Raw genomic sequence first — 12917 nt, forward strand, 5'->3', positions numbered from 1 at the left:
GTGGTATATAAATTGAATAAATAAAATAAAAATAAATAAAATAAAAATAAATACATACATTGTGGGAGGGAGAAGAATTTCTCTCTATCCACTTTCTCCACACCATGCATGATTTTATGGACTTCTATCATGTCTCCCCACAGTCCTCTTTTTTCTAAACTAAAAAGCCCCAGGTGTTGTAGCCTTGCATCATAAGGAAGGTGCTCTAGGCCCCTGATCATCTTGGTTGCCCTCTTCTGCACTTTTTCCAGTTCAACAATGTCCAGTTCTACCCCCCATCCTCCCAAGCTGTCATTCACAGTGGGAAATTGTGGATGCCTTCAAAATTCCACAATCCCTGCTTGCCAATGACTGCTTCAGGATAAGGATATTCCACATTCTGGTGGAACACCATTCTCCTGCTGAAGTCCCTCAGGCCAGTGTCTCAGATGATTTCAACAGAGAGATAGAAAGAGATTGTAGTCCCCAAAGTGCCTGGCGGGAACAAGCAGAAAAACCCCACTGAAGATTTTCTTGTCCCAAAGGCCTTTAGACAAGGGCTTGGGTTCTTCCCACCAGGTATTTTAGAGGCGGATATGGGGATATTTAAAGCAAACCAGAGAAGAACTCAAGGGCTTCTAATGTTAACTTCTTCTATGCGACGAGCTGATTTCTGGGTCCAAGCCTAGCAAACTTCCCCAGCATCTCTAATTTCATTAGCTTCCATGATGTACAGCCTTTTGCCTCTGCAACACTATGCCCTGGGGCTGCTGTGAACTCCTAAGCAACCCCAGTGCTGCTCAGAGTGAGGTGCTGTGCAGTTATCACAAATGGGGGTAACTGCAGAAGTTTTGCTTCTGCCACTGCTCATTCAGAGCAGTCTCTGGGTTGCTTAGGAATCCACAGCAGCCCCAGGGCACAGCATTATGGATGTTTAATGTTGTGCATCATGTAAGCCAGTATATTACTTACTACTACTACTACTACTACTACTCATTTCAACAACAATGTTTGCAGAGTGTTTTACATAGCAAAAATGGGAACATGGTTCCCTGTCCCCAAAGGACTGACACACTTTAACACATGCACGCACACATGCACACATACCACTGGAGAGACGCTGTGCTCTCCAGCGAACAAGAACAGTTCCAGGGTGAACAGGAATGCTTGCTCCCTCCCTGCTAAATATAAGAGCCACCACTTCCAAAAGGTGCTTCTTGCCCAGTAAGAACTACTCCGCTGTTCCACACAATTGGCTGCCCCACGTGGAGGTGAGAAAGCACACCGTTCTGGCGATGCCACGACATGGATACGTGTAAGCGATCCTGTGCATTCGGGGTGGGGGGGGAAGAGAAAACAGTTGACACCATTTTTGACAGCAGCCCCTTTTCTCAGGTTATGTGCTGGGCTGTATTTTCCTTCTACTCTTTGGCCCTTTGGTGCTCCTCTTCCGGTCAAGCAAGAGGATCACTGCCCTCATCTCTCCGTCGAGTCCTTCCTCCCTTGCAACAGTCTGGCTGCCTTAACACATAATGGGAAACCACAGGCCCAACAGGCCCAAGGCTTCTCCCCATCCCCTCTGCTGTGCTTCCAGGGAATCAATCTGGAGTCTGGGAGACTTGCCGGGAGAGGGGTGGGGAGAACCAGCTGTGCAGGCTTCCTCCTCCTGAAGGAAAGACGCAGTCACCAATTGGAGATGGAGCGTGAGGACCTTCCCACCCTCAACTCTGGTTCCAAGCAGCGGCAGCCTTTGGACAACACAGTGACACTTTCTAAACAGAGTTTTCACCACTGAAACCGAAGAGAAACCAAGGGTTCAAATTCAGGTTCGTGGTCGTTAACCTCGGGTCATTTTTCTCGCAGAACCACAGGTTCCCTAATTGGACGCAGTTAGGATTGTAAGCTTTAATCAGTTCATTTGGTAGATTCATTATATTTCAAGTCATTGATTTAGCAGTGGTGGGAACTAATTTTATGCTTCTAAATCTGATGCATGGCATTTCTATCCAAAGGCTCTATTGGTGATGTTTGTACAAACTAAGACAGCACATTTATGTATCAAAATGGACCTTCAAATGCTGATACTTTTATTGATTCCCTTTCAATTCTCAAGCTAATGAGAATCTATCAGGCAGGTTGCCAAACATTATGAATCATTTGGGTCTGGCATTTTGATGTCATAATGTGCTTTGATACTATCCCTGTCTAATTATTAGACAATAAAGTCATTCACATGACCATCATTCTTGGGGGAAAGGCAGGATCCTAATTACCTTCCCCCCACATGACTGCTGGTTGCCTGTGGATGCCGCAGCTCACGCACCCACACAATCAGTGCTGCGGCAAGTGGCATGCAGATTCTTGGGCCAGGGGAAGGAAGCCCAGCCTGCGGATATCCCATAATGCACTGCACAAGCAGCACAGTACATTATGGAAATACTAGAGGCTGAGTCGCTCCTTTCTCCCGCTGCTGTCATTTAAATAACTGCTGGCAGCCCAAAAGGGCCAGTAGCCCAACTGCCCACACAGTGGGCATGCTCTAACCTCTTTTTTAACCTGGGTAACAAACCTGGGCTATCTGGTAAAAAGGCTACCAAGTTCAAACATTCAGGTAGCCCTGGTCTGGAGCAGCAGGGTAAGAGCAGGTCTTGTGTCTCCACATGAGCCTCTCTACCCTGGTTTCCCCACTCTTACCCAGCTTTGGCCGTTTGTGTGAAAGACCTTTAAGGGTGCTATCCAAGTGCTGTATTTATCACAATATAACTCAAACACTCTGCATATCTTTCCTGATTTCAGAAAAGCAGCCCCGAGTGCAGAATATGGGGCCACCACAGCCAAAGAGATCAAGGAAATCCTTTCCCAGATGGAACCCAGGGAACGGTGTGAGGAAATACCACAATGATAGGGCCTTCAAGTCCACTGTGGAAGATATGGAAGCTGGTGTCCAACCAAGTCCTGCAACAGCTTCTGGACTGAGAGGGGGACGTACCCTCAGCATCATGATGAGGCCCCATTCCTCTGAGCTAATGACTCACTCGTCGAGTCCTGTCCATGCATCACCTCCCTACCTAACAATATCCACTTCTGGAGGATCCCCAAGAGCTACAACCCAGTCAAGTCCAGCAAGCAGAGGTAAAATGAGAGACCACAGTGCATAAGATGTCCCCCAGGCATGAAAGGACATACTCAAGTGTTTCCTGTGATAGCATTCTCCTCATCTGAACTTGCTAATTCACATGCCCTGTTCTAGTAGACTGTTGTGTGCTCTGATTTGCATACAGGATTCCCTTGCACACAAGGGCTTCCTCAGTCACTTCCATGGCAGCAGCAACTCTGCATGCTTGCATAAATGCACACATGGCCCTTCTCCCTCTAATGAAATGTGCAAGTGTGCATATGCAGGAGCTTCCTGTTGTGGGGCTGATTTCACAGTGATCTTTTGCTTGGAGAAATCTGAAAATCCCCTATTGAGTTGCGATTTCAAATGCTGTTGAATGTTTAGATGTTCCATTTCTTGCATTGATGAAGCTGTGAAAGTACTTTTTCTAGTGGAAGCCATAAATGGGCTTGATTGCCATATCTGATTTTCCATATTCTTTCCTTATCCTCCTTGATAGAATGCATTACCACAGCAACAGGGAGGAAGTCAAATGATCTTCTAGCCCAATGCCAGAAACACATCTGTATAAACAGGTAATAAACAGCAAATTGTACACAATGCAAGCTGTGTCTTGTGGTTGTAGGGAGAAGAATTTCTACTTTGATTTATATTTAGGGATGAGATATTATTATTATTATTTCTTGTTTGCACAGTCAAATAGGTGTTATTGACTGGTTTGTTTTATCCAGACATCAAGACCTTCCCAAGGACCTGGGATGCCAGAATTTTGTTATCAATATTGTTGTTGTTATAGGTATCGCCGCAAAATGTAGGCTGTTCCCAGTAAAGTTGTTTTTTGTAGTTGGCTGATGGTGATTTCTGTGGCCCCTATGGTGTTGAGGTGCTCTTCAAGATGTTTTGGAATTGCACCTAGGGTGCCAATTACTACTGGGATTATTTTGGTCTTCTTCTGCCACAACCTTTCAATTTTGGTTGTGGTGGTGGTGGTTGTTGTTAATTGAATTTATACACCACTTAGTATAAAAATTTCTAGGCGGTGTACAGAATTAAAAACATAAAACATAACATTTAAAATTCACAAAAAGATAAAATCATAATAGAGAAAAACATTAATAACACATTAACATTTTACAAATTGAGTCTCAGTTGAAGGCCTGGGAAAACAAGTACATCTTCATGGTCCTCCTAAAAGCAAACAGAGAAGGAGATGCTCTTATTTCAGCAGAGAGCGCGTTCCAAAGCCCCAGGGCAGCCACAGAAAAGGCCCAGTCCTGAGTCGCCAACAAATGAGTTGGTGGCAACTATAACTGGTCCTCTCCAGATGATCTTAATAGGCAACATGGTTCATAACAGAGAAGGCGCTCTCTTAAGGACCCAGTGTGGTGTAGTGGTTAGAGTGCTGGACTAGGACCAGGGAGACCCGAGTTCAAATACCCATTAAGCCATGATACTTGCTGGGTGACTCTGGGCCAGTCACTTCTCTCTCAGCCTAACCTACTTCACAGGGTTGTTGTGAGGAGAAACTTAAGTATGTAGTACACTGCTCTGGGCTCCTTGGAGGAAGAGTGGGATATAAAATGTGAAGAATAATAATAAATGAGAGCCAGCTTGGTGTAGTGGTTAGAGTGCTGGACTAGGACCAGGGAGACCCGAGTTCATATCCCCATTCAGCCATGATACTTGCTGGGTGACTCTGGGCCAGTCGCTTCTCTCTCAGTCTAACCTACTTCACAGGGTTGTCAACATCCCCTAGTGGGACAAGGAAAGGTCGTGAAAGTGGGGTGGTACCTATGGTGGCAGGGGACCGACATTTGCCACCTCCTGTGCCTCATGGAGAGGCAAAAGGGTGGTCCATAAGAGGAGACTTCTGACGTACACTGCAAGAGGGAGAGAGGTTAAAGGACTGCCTGTCTGAGGCTGAAGCAGGTGAAGTGCTCTGCTAGAGGTGTCCTTGGGATCAGGGAGCCATATGGGAAACCCTGGGGACTGGCTTCCTCACCACTAGTTGCCTATACGAAACACAGAGCACTTCTAAGTGCCAATCTGAAGCACGTTCAGTGCTGATTTCTATGGAGGATTTTGCTGCCTGAACACATGGCACACGTGGAAATCCCTGCATTTTTGGCACAACCGGACCCAAACAACCATGCTAGAAGTGGGGAAAAACACACCTGGTTTTGCTGTGTTGAATGAGTGGGTAATAGGGGAGGAGGTGTTTTCACCACACAAACTGAACCTCTTTTCAACCCGCCAGGATAAAAGAGTCCGAGAAGGAGGGGGCACACATTCCCCTTTAAGTGTCCCCCCCCCGCAGTCTCCCCAAGCCCCTTACCATTTCCCTTGTTCTTGCTGCCCGCAAACGGGACCCCCACTCCACCTCCGCTCTGTTCCTAAGCCTAGCACTGGAGTCTTTCTCCATCCTGTTCGCTCTCTTCCCCTGCACTGTGGATCCAGCAGGGAAGTAAAAACAAAACCACATGGAGAAAAGGCAGCAGAAGAAACCAAGTGTGTATACAGCCCACACTAGCTCTGGATTAAATAAAGTGCACAAATCAACCTATCCAGCTGCAACGAACCCTCTCATTTAGAAAGGCTCATATTTATTATTATTTATTTTATTTATTCGATTTCTATACCGCCCTACCAAAAATGGCTCAGGGCAGTTTACACAGAGATATAATAAATACATAAGATGGATCCCTGTCCCCAAAAGGCTCACAATCTAAAAGAAACATAAGATAGACACCAGCAACAGTCACTGTGCTGGGGGTGGATAGGGCCAGTTACTCTCCCCCTGCTAAATAAAGAGAATCACCACGTTAAAAGGTGCCTCTTTACCAAGTTAGCAGGGGTTGATAACATCTTCCATCTTAGTTGGCTGTGAGAACTGAGTTTTTAACATTTAAGGAAATATTTCAAATTCTGACATTTTTTCTAACTAAATGATGTTAAATTGGTTTGTCACATTTCTGGCATTCAGGATACTCTGAACTCACTGCTGTGAGAATACTGTCGGGATGGTTACTCTACCCCCGATGGGTTTTTTGGGTCTCTGAGCCTAAGAAAATTGGGAAGGATCTCAGAAAAAAACATTGTATAATTTTCTTTTGGACTAGGTAACTTTTTTTAAAACGGAAGGAATACAGAGCATCTTTCTTCAGTCATAGTTTATTTGCTTGTTTCTCTAGCTGTGACGAGTCAAAGGGCACCAATTCCCTGGAAACGGATGATTTTGAAGTTGTTCAGCAAGTCTTTGGCAGTTGTGGAACGGAAAGGTAATTCGTGAGAGGAGGCCATCTGCCCCTAATTGCATTTCCAGGAGGTTGCAGAAATATAATGGGATTTAGATTAGACATGCCTGAAAACCTAATAGCAATTTTCAGACCTATGAGTAAACAAACATCTCCACTGGATGGATTCGAGCTGGAATCTTCTTTGATTTGGAATGGTCATGCATTGGTGGTAGCTGAATGGGAATATTTCAGAGTTGTACACCAGCCACTTGCCATGGATGATTCTGTCCAGACACCTAAATACTTGTACTTCTGTTTAGGGTAGAACTACATGTTACTGGCAGGTTACTCATTCACTCCACACAGGGAAACATGAGTGGTGATCACTTGCTCACACTGCTGCAGGTGTGTCACCACTATTGGGGCTGCAGCGGAACAAAGCAGTTCCACTCTGGCTTAAAGATGCACAAACTCTACTGCACAACCTGACACTCATTATTTCCAAAGTGCGTCATGCACCTACATTTGTGCAACTCTAAGTTAGAGCAAGGCCACCTAATGGGCAGTGGGGAAGTAACTTGCCTAGGGAGCAAGAGACTGCTAGTTCAAATCCCCACTGGTATGCTTCCCAGACTATGGGAAACACCTATATCAGGCAGCAGCAATATAGAAAGATGCTGAAAGGCATCATCTCACACTGTGTGGGAGGAGGCAATGGTAAACCCCTCCTGTATTCTACCAAAGAGAAACCACATGGCTCTGTGGTTGCCGGGAGTCGACAGCACAACTTTACCTTTACCTTTAAGTTAGAGCAAAACTACTCTGTTTCACAATAGCTCTGATGGTGGTTACACATACTATGTTTCTCTGTGTGTTTTGTGAGCCACTATCAAATCATTCCTGCTTCATATTATTGGCTGCCAATGGTGGGCTAGGAAAAGGCAGATAATGGTGACATGAAGTATGTGACATGGGTATGTGAGCTGCAATATTATGGAGGGTGTGTGTGTTTGACACAGGGATATCTTTTTGATGTCTGCCTGGTGCCAAGTGTAATGTGTAGTTCCACCCGTAGTCCTGGGAACTTGTTTCAGAAGGATGGATCTTGAAAAGAACTGGGGGACCATTGCTTGAATGCAGGAGTCCTCGGTTTCTTTGAGGGCTTTTATGGGGCAAAAAAGCACCTCTTGTTTTACTTTTCCGGATAATAGCAGAGATTTGCTTCACACAAGATGATTCTGTGCATGGATATTGTGTCCATGTAGAAAAATATGTGCACACTGTATTTCATGTTCATTTGGATGGTTCTCACAATGAGCATTAGGGCAGGATAAGCTGTGTGCACTCCCAATTTGGGGTTGCCGGTCAGCAAAAACCTCAGCAGGAGGAGGAGAAAGCGATCACGTGGGAGGCAGGCGCAGACCTCCAATGGCTCACCTCTTGCCTGCGAGCTTCTCAGAGGCATAGGGTGGGCCACTGTGTGAAACAGGATGCTGGACTAGATAGGCCTTGGGCCTGATCCAACAGGGCTGTTCTTATGATAATATGCTGGATAAAAGTGCTAGGTAGGATAGCTCCACAGGAGCCTGAACCTGGCTCCCACATGATCACTTGCCCCTCCTCCAAAATCGTATTTTTGCTGACAGGCAATCCAAGATCAGGAGCACACACAGCTCCTGAAGCTTGAGCAGGACACTTGTCAAGCGCGCTCTCCCCGCAGACCCCCGTTAGGCTCTCCACACTGCTTGTGTGGAGAGCCTTAATGTTTACTCCTGAGCAGTTCTGCCGTTACTTTTCTTCTTGAGGAAACCTACTAGGCTTCAGGTTCCTGGCAGCTAAGTGAGCACTTTTATGGCACTGGTGAAGGGCTTCATGAGCTTGGTCACGATGGTGTGTTGGGGACCCTGAGCAAAGTTCTCAATGACTCCTGGGGGTGGCCAGGGCCTCCTGAGCCCTGGATGTGCTTGGGGAATCAGGGGCTGGGGTACGGCTGGGAGGATCCCTTGGGGGCTGGTTGGAGCTGAGGATGGTGGCAGCCCAGCCTTCTCCCCCATGGCTACTACAGGGGGATTCAGTGAAGCATCAAGTAGGCAGATTCTGGGGTGGGAGTCCCCAGGGATGGCCACAGAGGCAAGTTCAGGGTCTTCTTCTTGGATATCTCTCCCCGCCCCCAATCCTCATCCTCTGAGGGTTGCTTGGTCTCCTGGTGTGTTAGCCCATCTAGATCAGCCAGGGTCTTTGTGGGGTGTGTGTGTCTCTGACACCCACCCTCTCTCTCCTTCCCTCTCCCCTCCAGCACCAAATTTGTGGGTTCTGCAGGGGAGAGACAGAGAGCTTGCACAACATCACAGCATTGGCAAGAAGCCAACCAATAAAGGAGCTGACACTACTCGAATGCATGCTCTATGCCAGGGATTCTCAACGTTGGGTCTCCAGATGTCATTGGACTTCAACTCCCATAATCCCCAGCCCCTTTGGCCTTTGGTTAGGGATTATGGGAGTTGAAGTCCAATGACATCTGGGGACCCAACGTTGAGGATCCCTGCTCTATGCTGTGTCTGCTATGCATTCCGGAAGACCAGCAGCAGTAGGAAGAGATTAGTGTTTGGGCACGAGTCTTATGAAACTCATCTGACATCCTGAAACATGCTTTGAATTTCCATTTGTCAAAACACTGGTGCACTACTTTCAAGTAAGAGAGTGCATGTTATTGCAATCTAAGGCTTCTAATAAGCTGATGAGGGAGATGGGGAGGGGGTCAGCAAAGAGACTGGCAAGAAAAGCCCACAGTAAGAGGTGGCAACAGCAGGGGTGAAGTGCAGTGTTCCCTCTAATTGGGATTCCCAGATGTTGTTCACTGTAACTCCCAGCATCCCCAGATGCAATGGCCTTTGGTTGAGGATTCTGGGAGCTGTAGTCAACAACATCTGGGAATCCCTGTTAGAGGGAACAGTGGTGAGGTGGGGCAGGTGGATCATGCTTGCAGTGGGTGTGGGGTGTCAGACAAGAAAGTCAGGTGCAAGAATGAAGAGGCGAGAATGTGTATTCCGCACAATTACATAGACTTAGGTTTCATTTTAGTATGGGATGGGGACGAAGAGGTATTGCCAAATAATGCTTAGAAAAGGTGGGATTTGAAGAGAGATTTGAAGGGAGGAGACCATCATGGTGGCTGAAGGTGATGGGGACTGGAGGAAAAGCAGCGGGCAGTATAGAAGTTGATAGGGACAGGACAAAAACAGAGGGCAGAGAGATAATGCCCATGGGAACCTTTGAAGGTCAGAATGGGGAGTGTATGCTATGTTGGATTCAGGAGTGGATAGAAAACCAGACAAGGGATTTAAGCAAGGCTTTGTCTGAGCTTCCTCCCATATTTGGGGGCCCCTTTCCTACTGCAGACCTTGGTGCTCCCTGAAGAGCTGCTCTAGAAAATTGGAAAATTCTCAGAGTGGCCTTCCATGAAGCACAAAGAACCGCAACTGGCAAGGGACCTCTTGGGTGCATGATGCAAAAGTGGCAAGGTCAATGCACATGTCCTTTGGATCCCAAACATAGATCAAGGGCAGTATGTTCACATACAATACTGGGAAAGAAAAGCAGTGGTGAGGAGTGTTTTGGACTTTCCATAACAACTAAGAGCCCCACCCATTGTATGTTTATGCAGAAGTAAATTCTGCTGAGCCCAGTGAGGCTCACTTTCAAGGAGGGGTGTGCTGAGATCATCTGAGAAATTTCATGTGTCTTATGAAACTCATCTGACATCCTGAAACATGCTTTCAATTTCCATTTTTCAAAACACTGGTGCCCTACTTTCAAGTAAGAGAGTGCATGTTATTGCAATCTAAGGCTTCGAATAAGATTGGTTAGCATAGCAAGACCACCATCAGTTGGGTTTCTCTCACCATAACCTCAGGTTGCCTGATGGAACCATGTGGTTGCTTGACTCCTTCAGGGAAGAGAAGCTTGAGCAACTGGAGAGGATGGTCTTGGGTCTCCAGCAGGAAGTGTTCTCCTTGAAGCAGAAAGTGCAGCACCTGGAAGCCGCTTCCTGCAAGGAACAAGAACCACCATGCCAGACCAGCAGAGTGTCCGAGCTGTTCAACGGTTACACCAGGGAGCAACTCAAGGAGGCCATTCACTTTGACCAGAAAATCAGCACCGCTTGCAAAACTCTGCTTTACAAGCTCTTCACATCAGACTATATCCAAAGCCACTCTATCACTGGGAGGCGAGGAAATACGTTCCGGGAGGCCAAGCCCATGATGGATGAGAGATGCATCAAAATCATTAGAGTTTTGCTGAAACAGAAGTTTGGGGAACACCTGAGTGACACAGTCATCACAGAGAAGATCCAGAACGTGCAGAAAGCACTGAGGCAGAAATTTAAGACCGAATGTCTCTGATCAGCCAGAGACTTGACGTATCCCATCTGTATAGGAGGCTGAGGTTTAGAATATAATGTGCCGTGTTATCCTAACTGTTGATTAGGGCCTTGAAATGCAACTCTTTTCTGTCTAATCTTGAAAATGTACCGGGATGAAGTGGTAATGTCCTGAGGGAGAAGAATGGACTGTACCACTTCAGACCACAGTTGGGAATGTTTTCCTTCATGGGGGAAAAAAAATCTCTGCAAGTGGAAAACTAGCACAACAAAGCTAGAACCTTTCTCCTCAAGTGTAATGTGCTAGTTTTTCACTTGCAGTTGGATTGAGGGTGGGGTCAGGTTTGCATGGGGAAAACGTTTTTTAAAATGCTCTGTTGAGCTTACAGGCCATGTTTCTATCTTAACATTCTGCCACCTGCATGTGGAAACGAGGCCTGATTCTTTAGTCAATAGATATACAGCTGGTAGACTGCAGTGTATAGCTTAGATCAGGGGTTCCCAACCCGTAGTACTCCAGATGTTGCTGAACTACAATCCCCATCATCCCCAGCCACAATAAATTGTAGCTGGGGGTGAAGGGAGTTGTAGTTTAGCAACATCTGGAGTACCACAAGTTGGGAACCCCTGGCTTATATTAATATTTACATTCTAGGAACCAGAGCAGTTGGTTCCTTTTAATACTGGAACCATACATTTAATAAAAACTACTACTACAACAAATATTTATATACCAGTTTTCAAAAAAAGTTTCCAAAGTGGTTTACATAGAGAAATAATAAATAAATAAGATGGACCCCTGTCCCCAAAGAGCTCAGTCTAAAAAGAAACATAAGATAGGCACCAGCAACAGTCACTGGAGAGATACTGTGCTGGAGACGGATAGGGCCAGTTGCTCTCTCCCTGCTGGATAAATAAGAAAGAGAATCACCACTTTATAAATAATAAAGAGAATCACCATTTTAAGAAGGTGCCTCTTTGCCCAGTTAGCAAAAAGCTATTTGTTTAGAGAAGCCCACTAGGGATGTGCACAGAACTGCGCGGCGCGGTCCGGCACTGAGGGGGGGTCTACCTTTAATGACGGGGGGGGGTAGAACTTACCCCTCCCGCCGCTCTTCCCCCTCCGGTGCTGCAGTTTAAATTGAAGTTTTGGGGGAGGCAGCATTCCTCCCTGCCGCCCCTGCCCCCGTCGTTGCCAGGAAGTCTCAGTAACAGGAGCACGCATGCGCCTACGTGACGTAGGCGGCGACCGCGCATGGCGGCGATGGGCGTGTGCGCGCCGTGACGCACGCATGCGTGATCCTGTTACTGAGACTTCCTGGCAACGACGGGGGAGGGGTGGCAGGGAGGAACGCTGCCGCCCCAAAAACTTCGATTTAAACTGCAGCGCCGGAGGGGGAAGAGCGGCGGGAGGGGTAAGTTCTACCCCCGCCCTCCCTTAAAGGTAGACCCCCCCCTCAGTGCCGGACCGCTGGACCAGTCTGGTTCCGAACCGGTTCGGAGGCCTCCAACATGGCATCCAAACCGGTTCGTGCACATCCCTAAAGCCCACCACTTTGCCTAATGCATTTTGAGCACAATGCAATCTTTATCAGAAGCAAGCTCCGCCCCCAAATATTTCATTCTTTGTATCATTTTCTTGTTTTGTATGCCATTTTGTGCTCTTGCTTTCTCTTTCAAAGGGCTAATACATTTTGTAGAGCATGAATCAGAGATTTGTGAAGGTGAAAGTTATATTTTGTTCTTACTAAAACATTGTCCCAAAGTGCAGCATTTAAAGAAGTATGTGTAGTGATAGTAAGGCTTTAGGAGAGGCCTCACTTAGAGCAACTGCTGGGAGGGTGGGCCTTTCCTAATAAGGGGAAACACCTGGGGAAAGCAAAACAAAAGAACCAATCCAGAGGACTGTGTGGGATCTACATTCACAACCATCAACAGAGAAAGTTTTGTTCTTTGTTTAGTCTGTCCCATGCTGAGAAGCTGCTGGGGAATTAAAGTAAAGTGTGCTGTCAAGTTGGTGTCCACTCAGCAGGAAGGCGTGTGAGGGAAGTTTCTTTCCTTTATTGTATTGCTTGCATCTGAGTTGCCTGATTAGTGAAACTCTTACAATATGCTTTATGAAGAGACCATTGTTCTTATTGCCTACTCTTGTTTTTCTTTTAATGTAATAATAAATCCTTGTTGATGAAATATGCTACTCTTC

At 46.5% G+C, this 12917-nt stretch overlaps 1 protein-coding gene across 6 annotated transcripts in view; it reads left to right on the forward strand.

Annotated features, from left to right (window-relative positions):
* The window catches only part of OPRL1 (opioid related nociceptin receptor 1), a 257707-nt gene extending 245944 nt beyond the window's left edge, over positions 1-11763 (forward strand). For 4 of the 6 annotated variants that reach the window (XM_053244344.1, XM_053244345.1, XM_053244348.1 and 1 more), the window contains 4 exons: positions 2776-3111; positions 3597-3672; positions 6289-6375; positions 10247-11763. In XM_053244344.1, the coding sequence (XP_053100319.1) occupies positions 2776-3111; positions 3597-3672; positions 6289-6375; positions 10247-10736 (989 nt within the window). In that variant the 3' untranslated portion in view covers positions 10737-11763. Of the gene's footprint in view, positions 1-965; positions 1806-2775; positions 3112-3596; positions 3673-6288; positions 6376-10246 lie in introns of those variants that run through there. The other 2 variants (XM_053244349.1, XM_053244346.1) reach the window with 2 other exon arrangements.
* Positions 11764-12917: the final 1154 nt, after the last annotated feature.

Source organism: Hemicordylus capensis, chromosome 4, assembly GCF_027244095.1.
Source record: "Hemicordylus capensis ecotype Gifberg chromosome 4, rHemCap1.1.pri, whole genome shotgun sequence".
NCBI lineage: Eukaryota > Metazoa > Chordata > Lepidosauria > Squamata > Cordylidae > Hemicordylus > Hemicordylus capensis.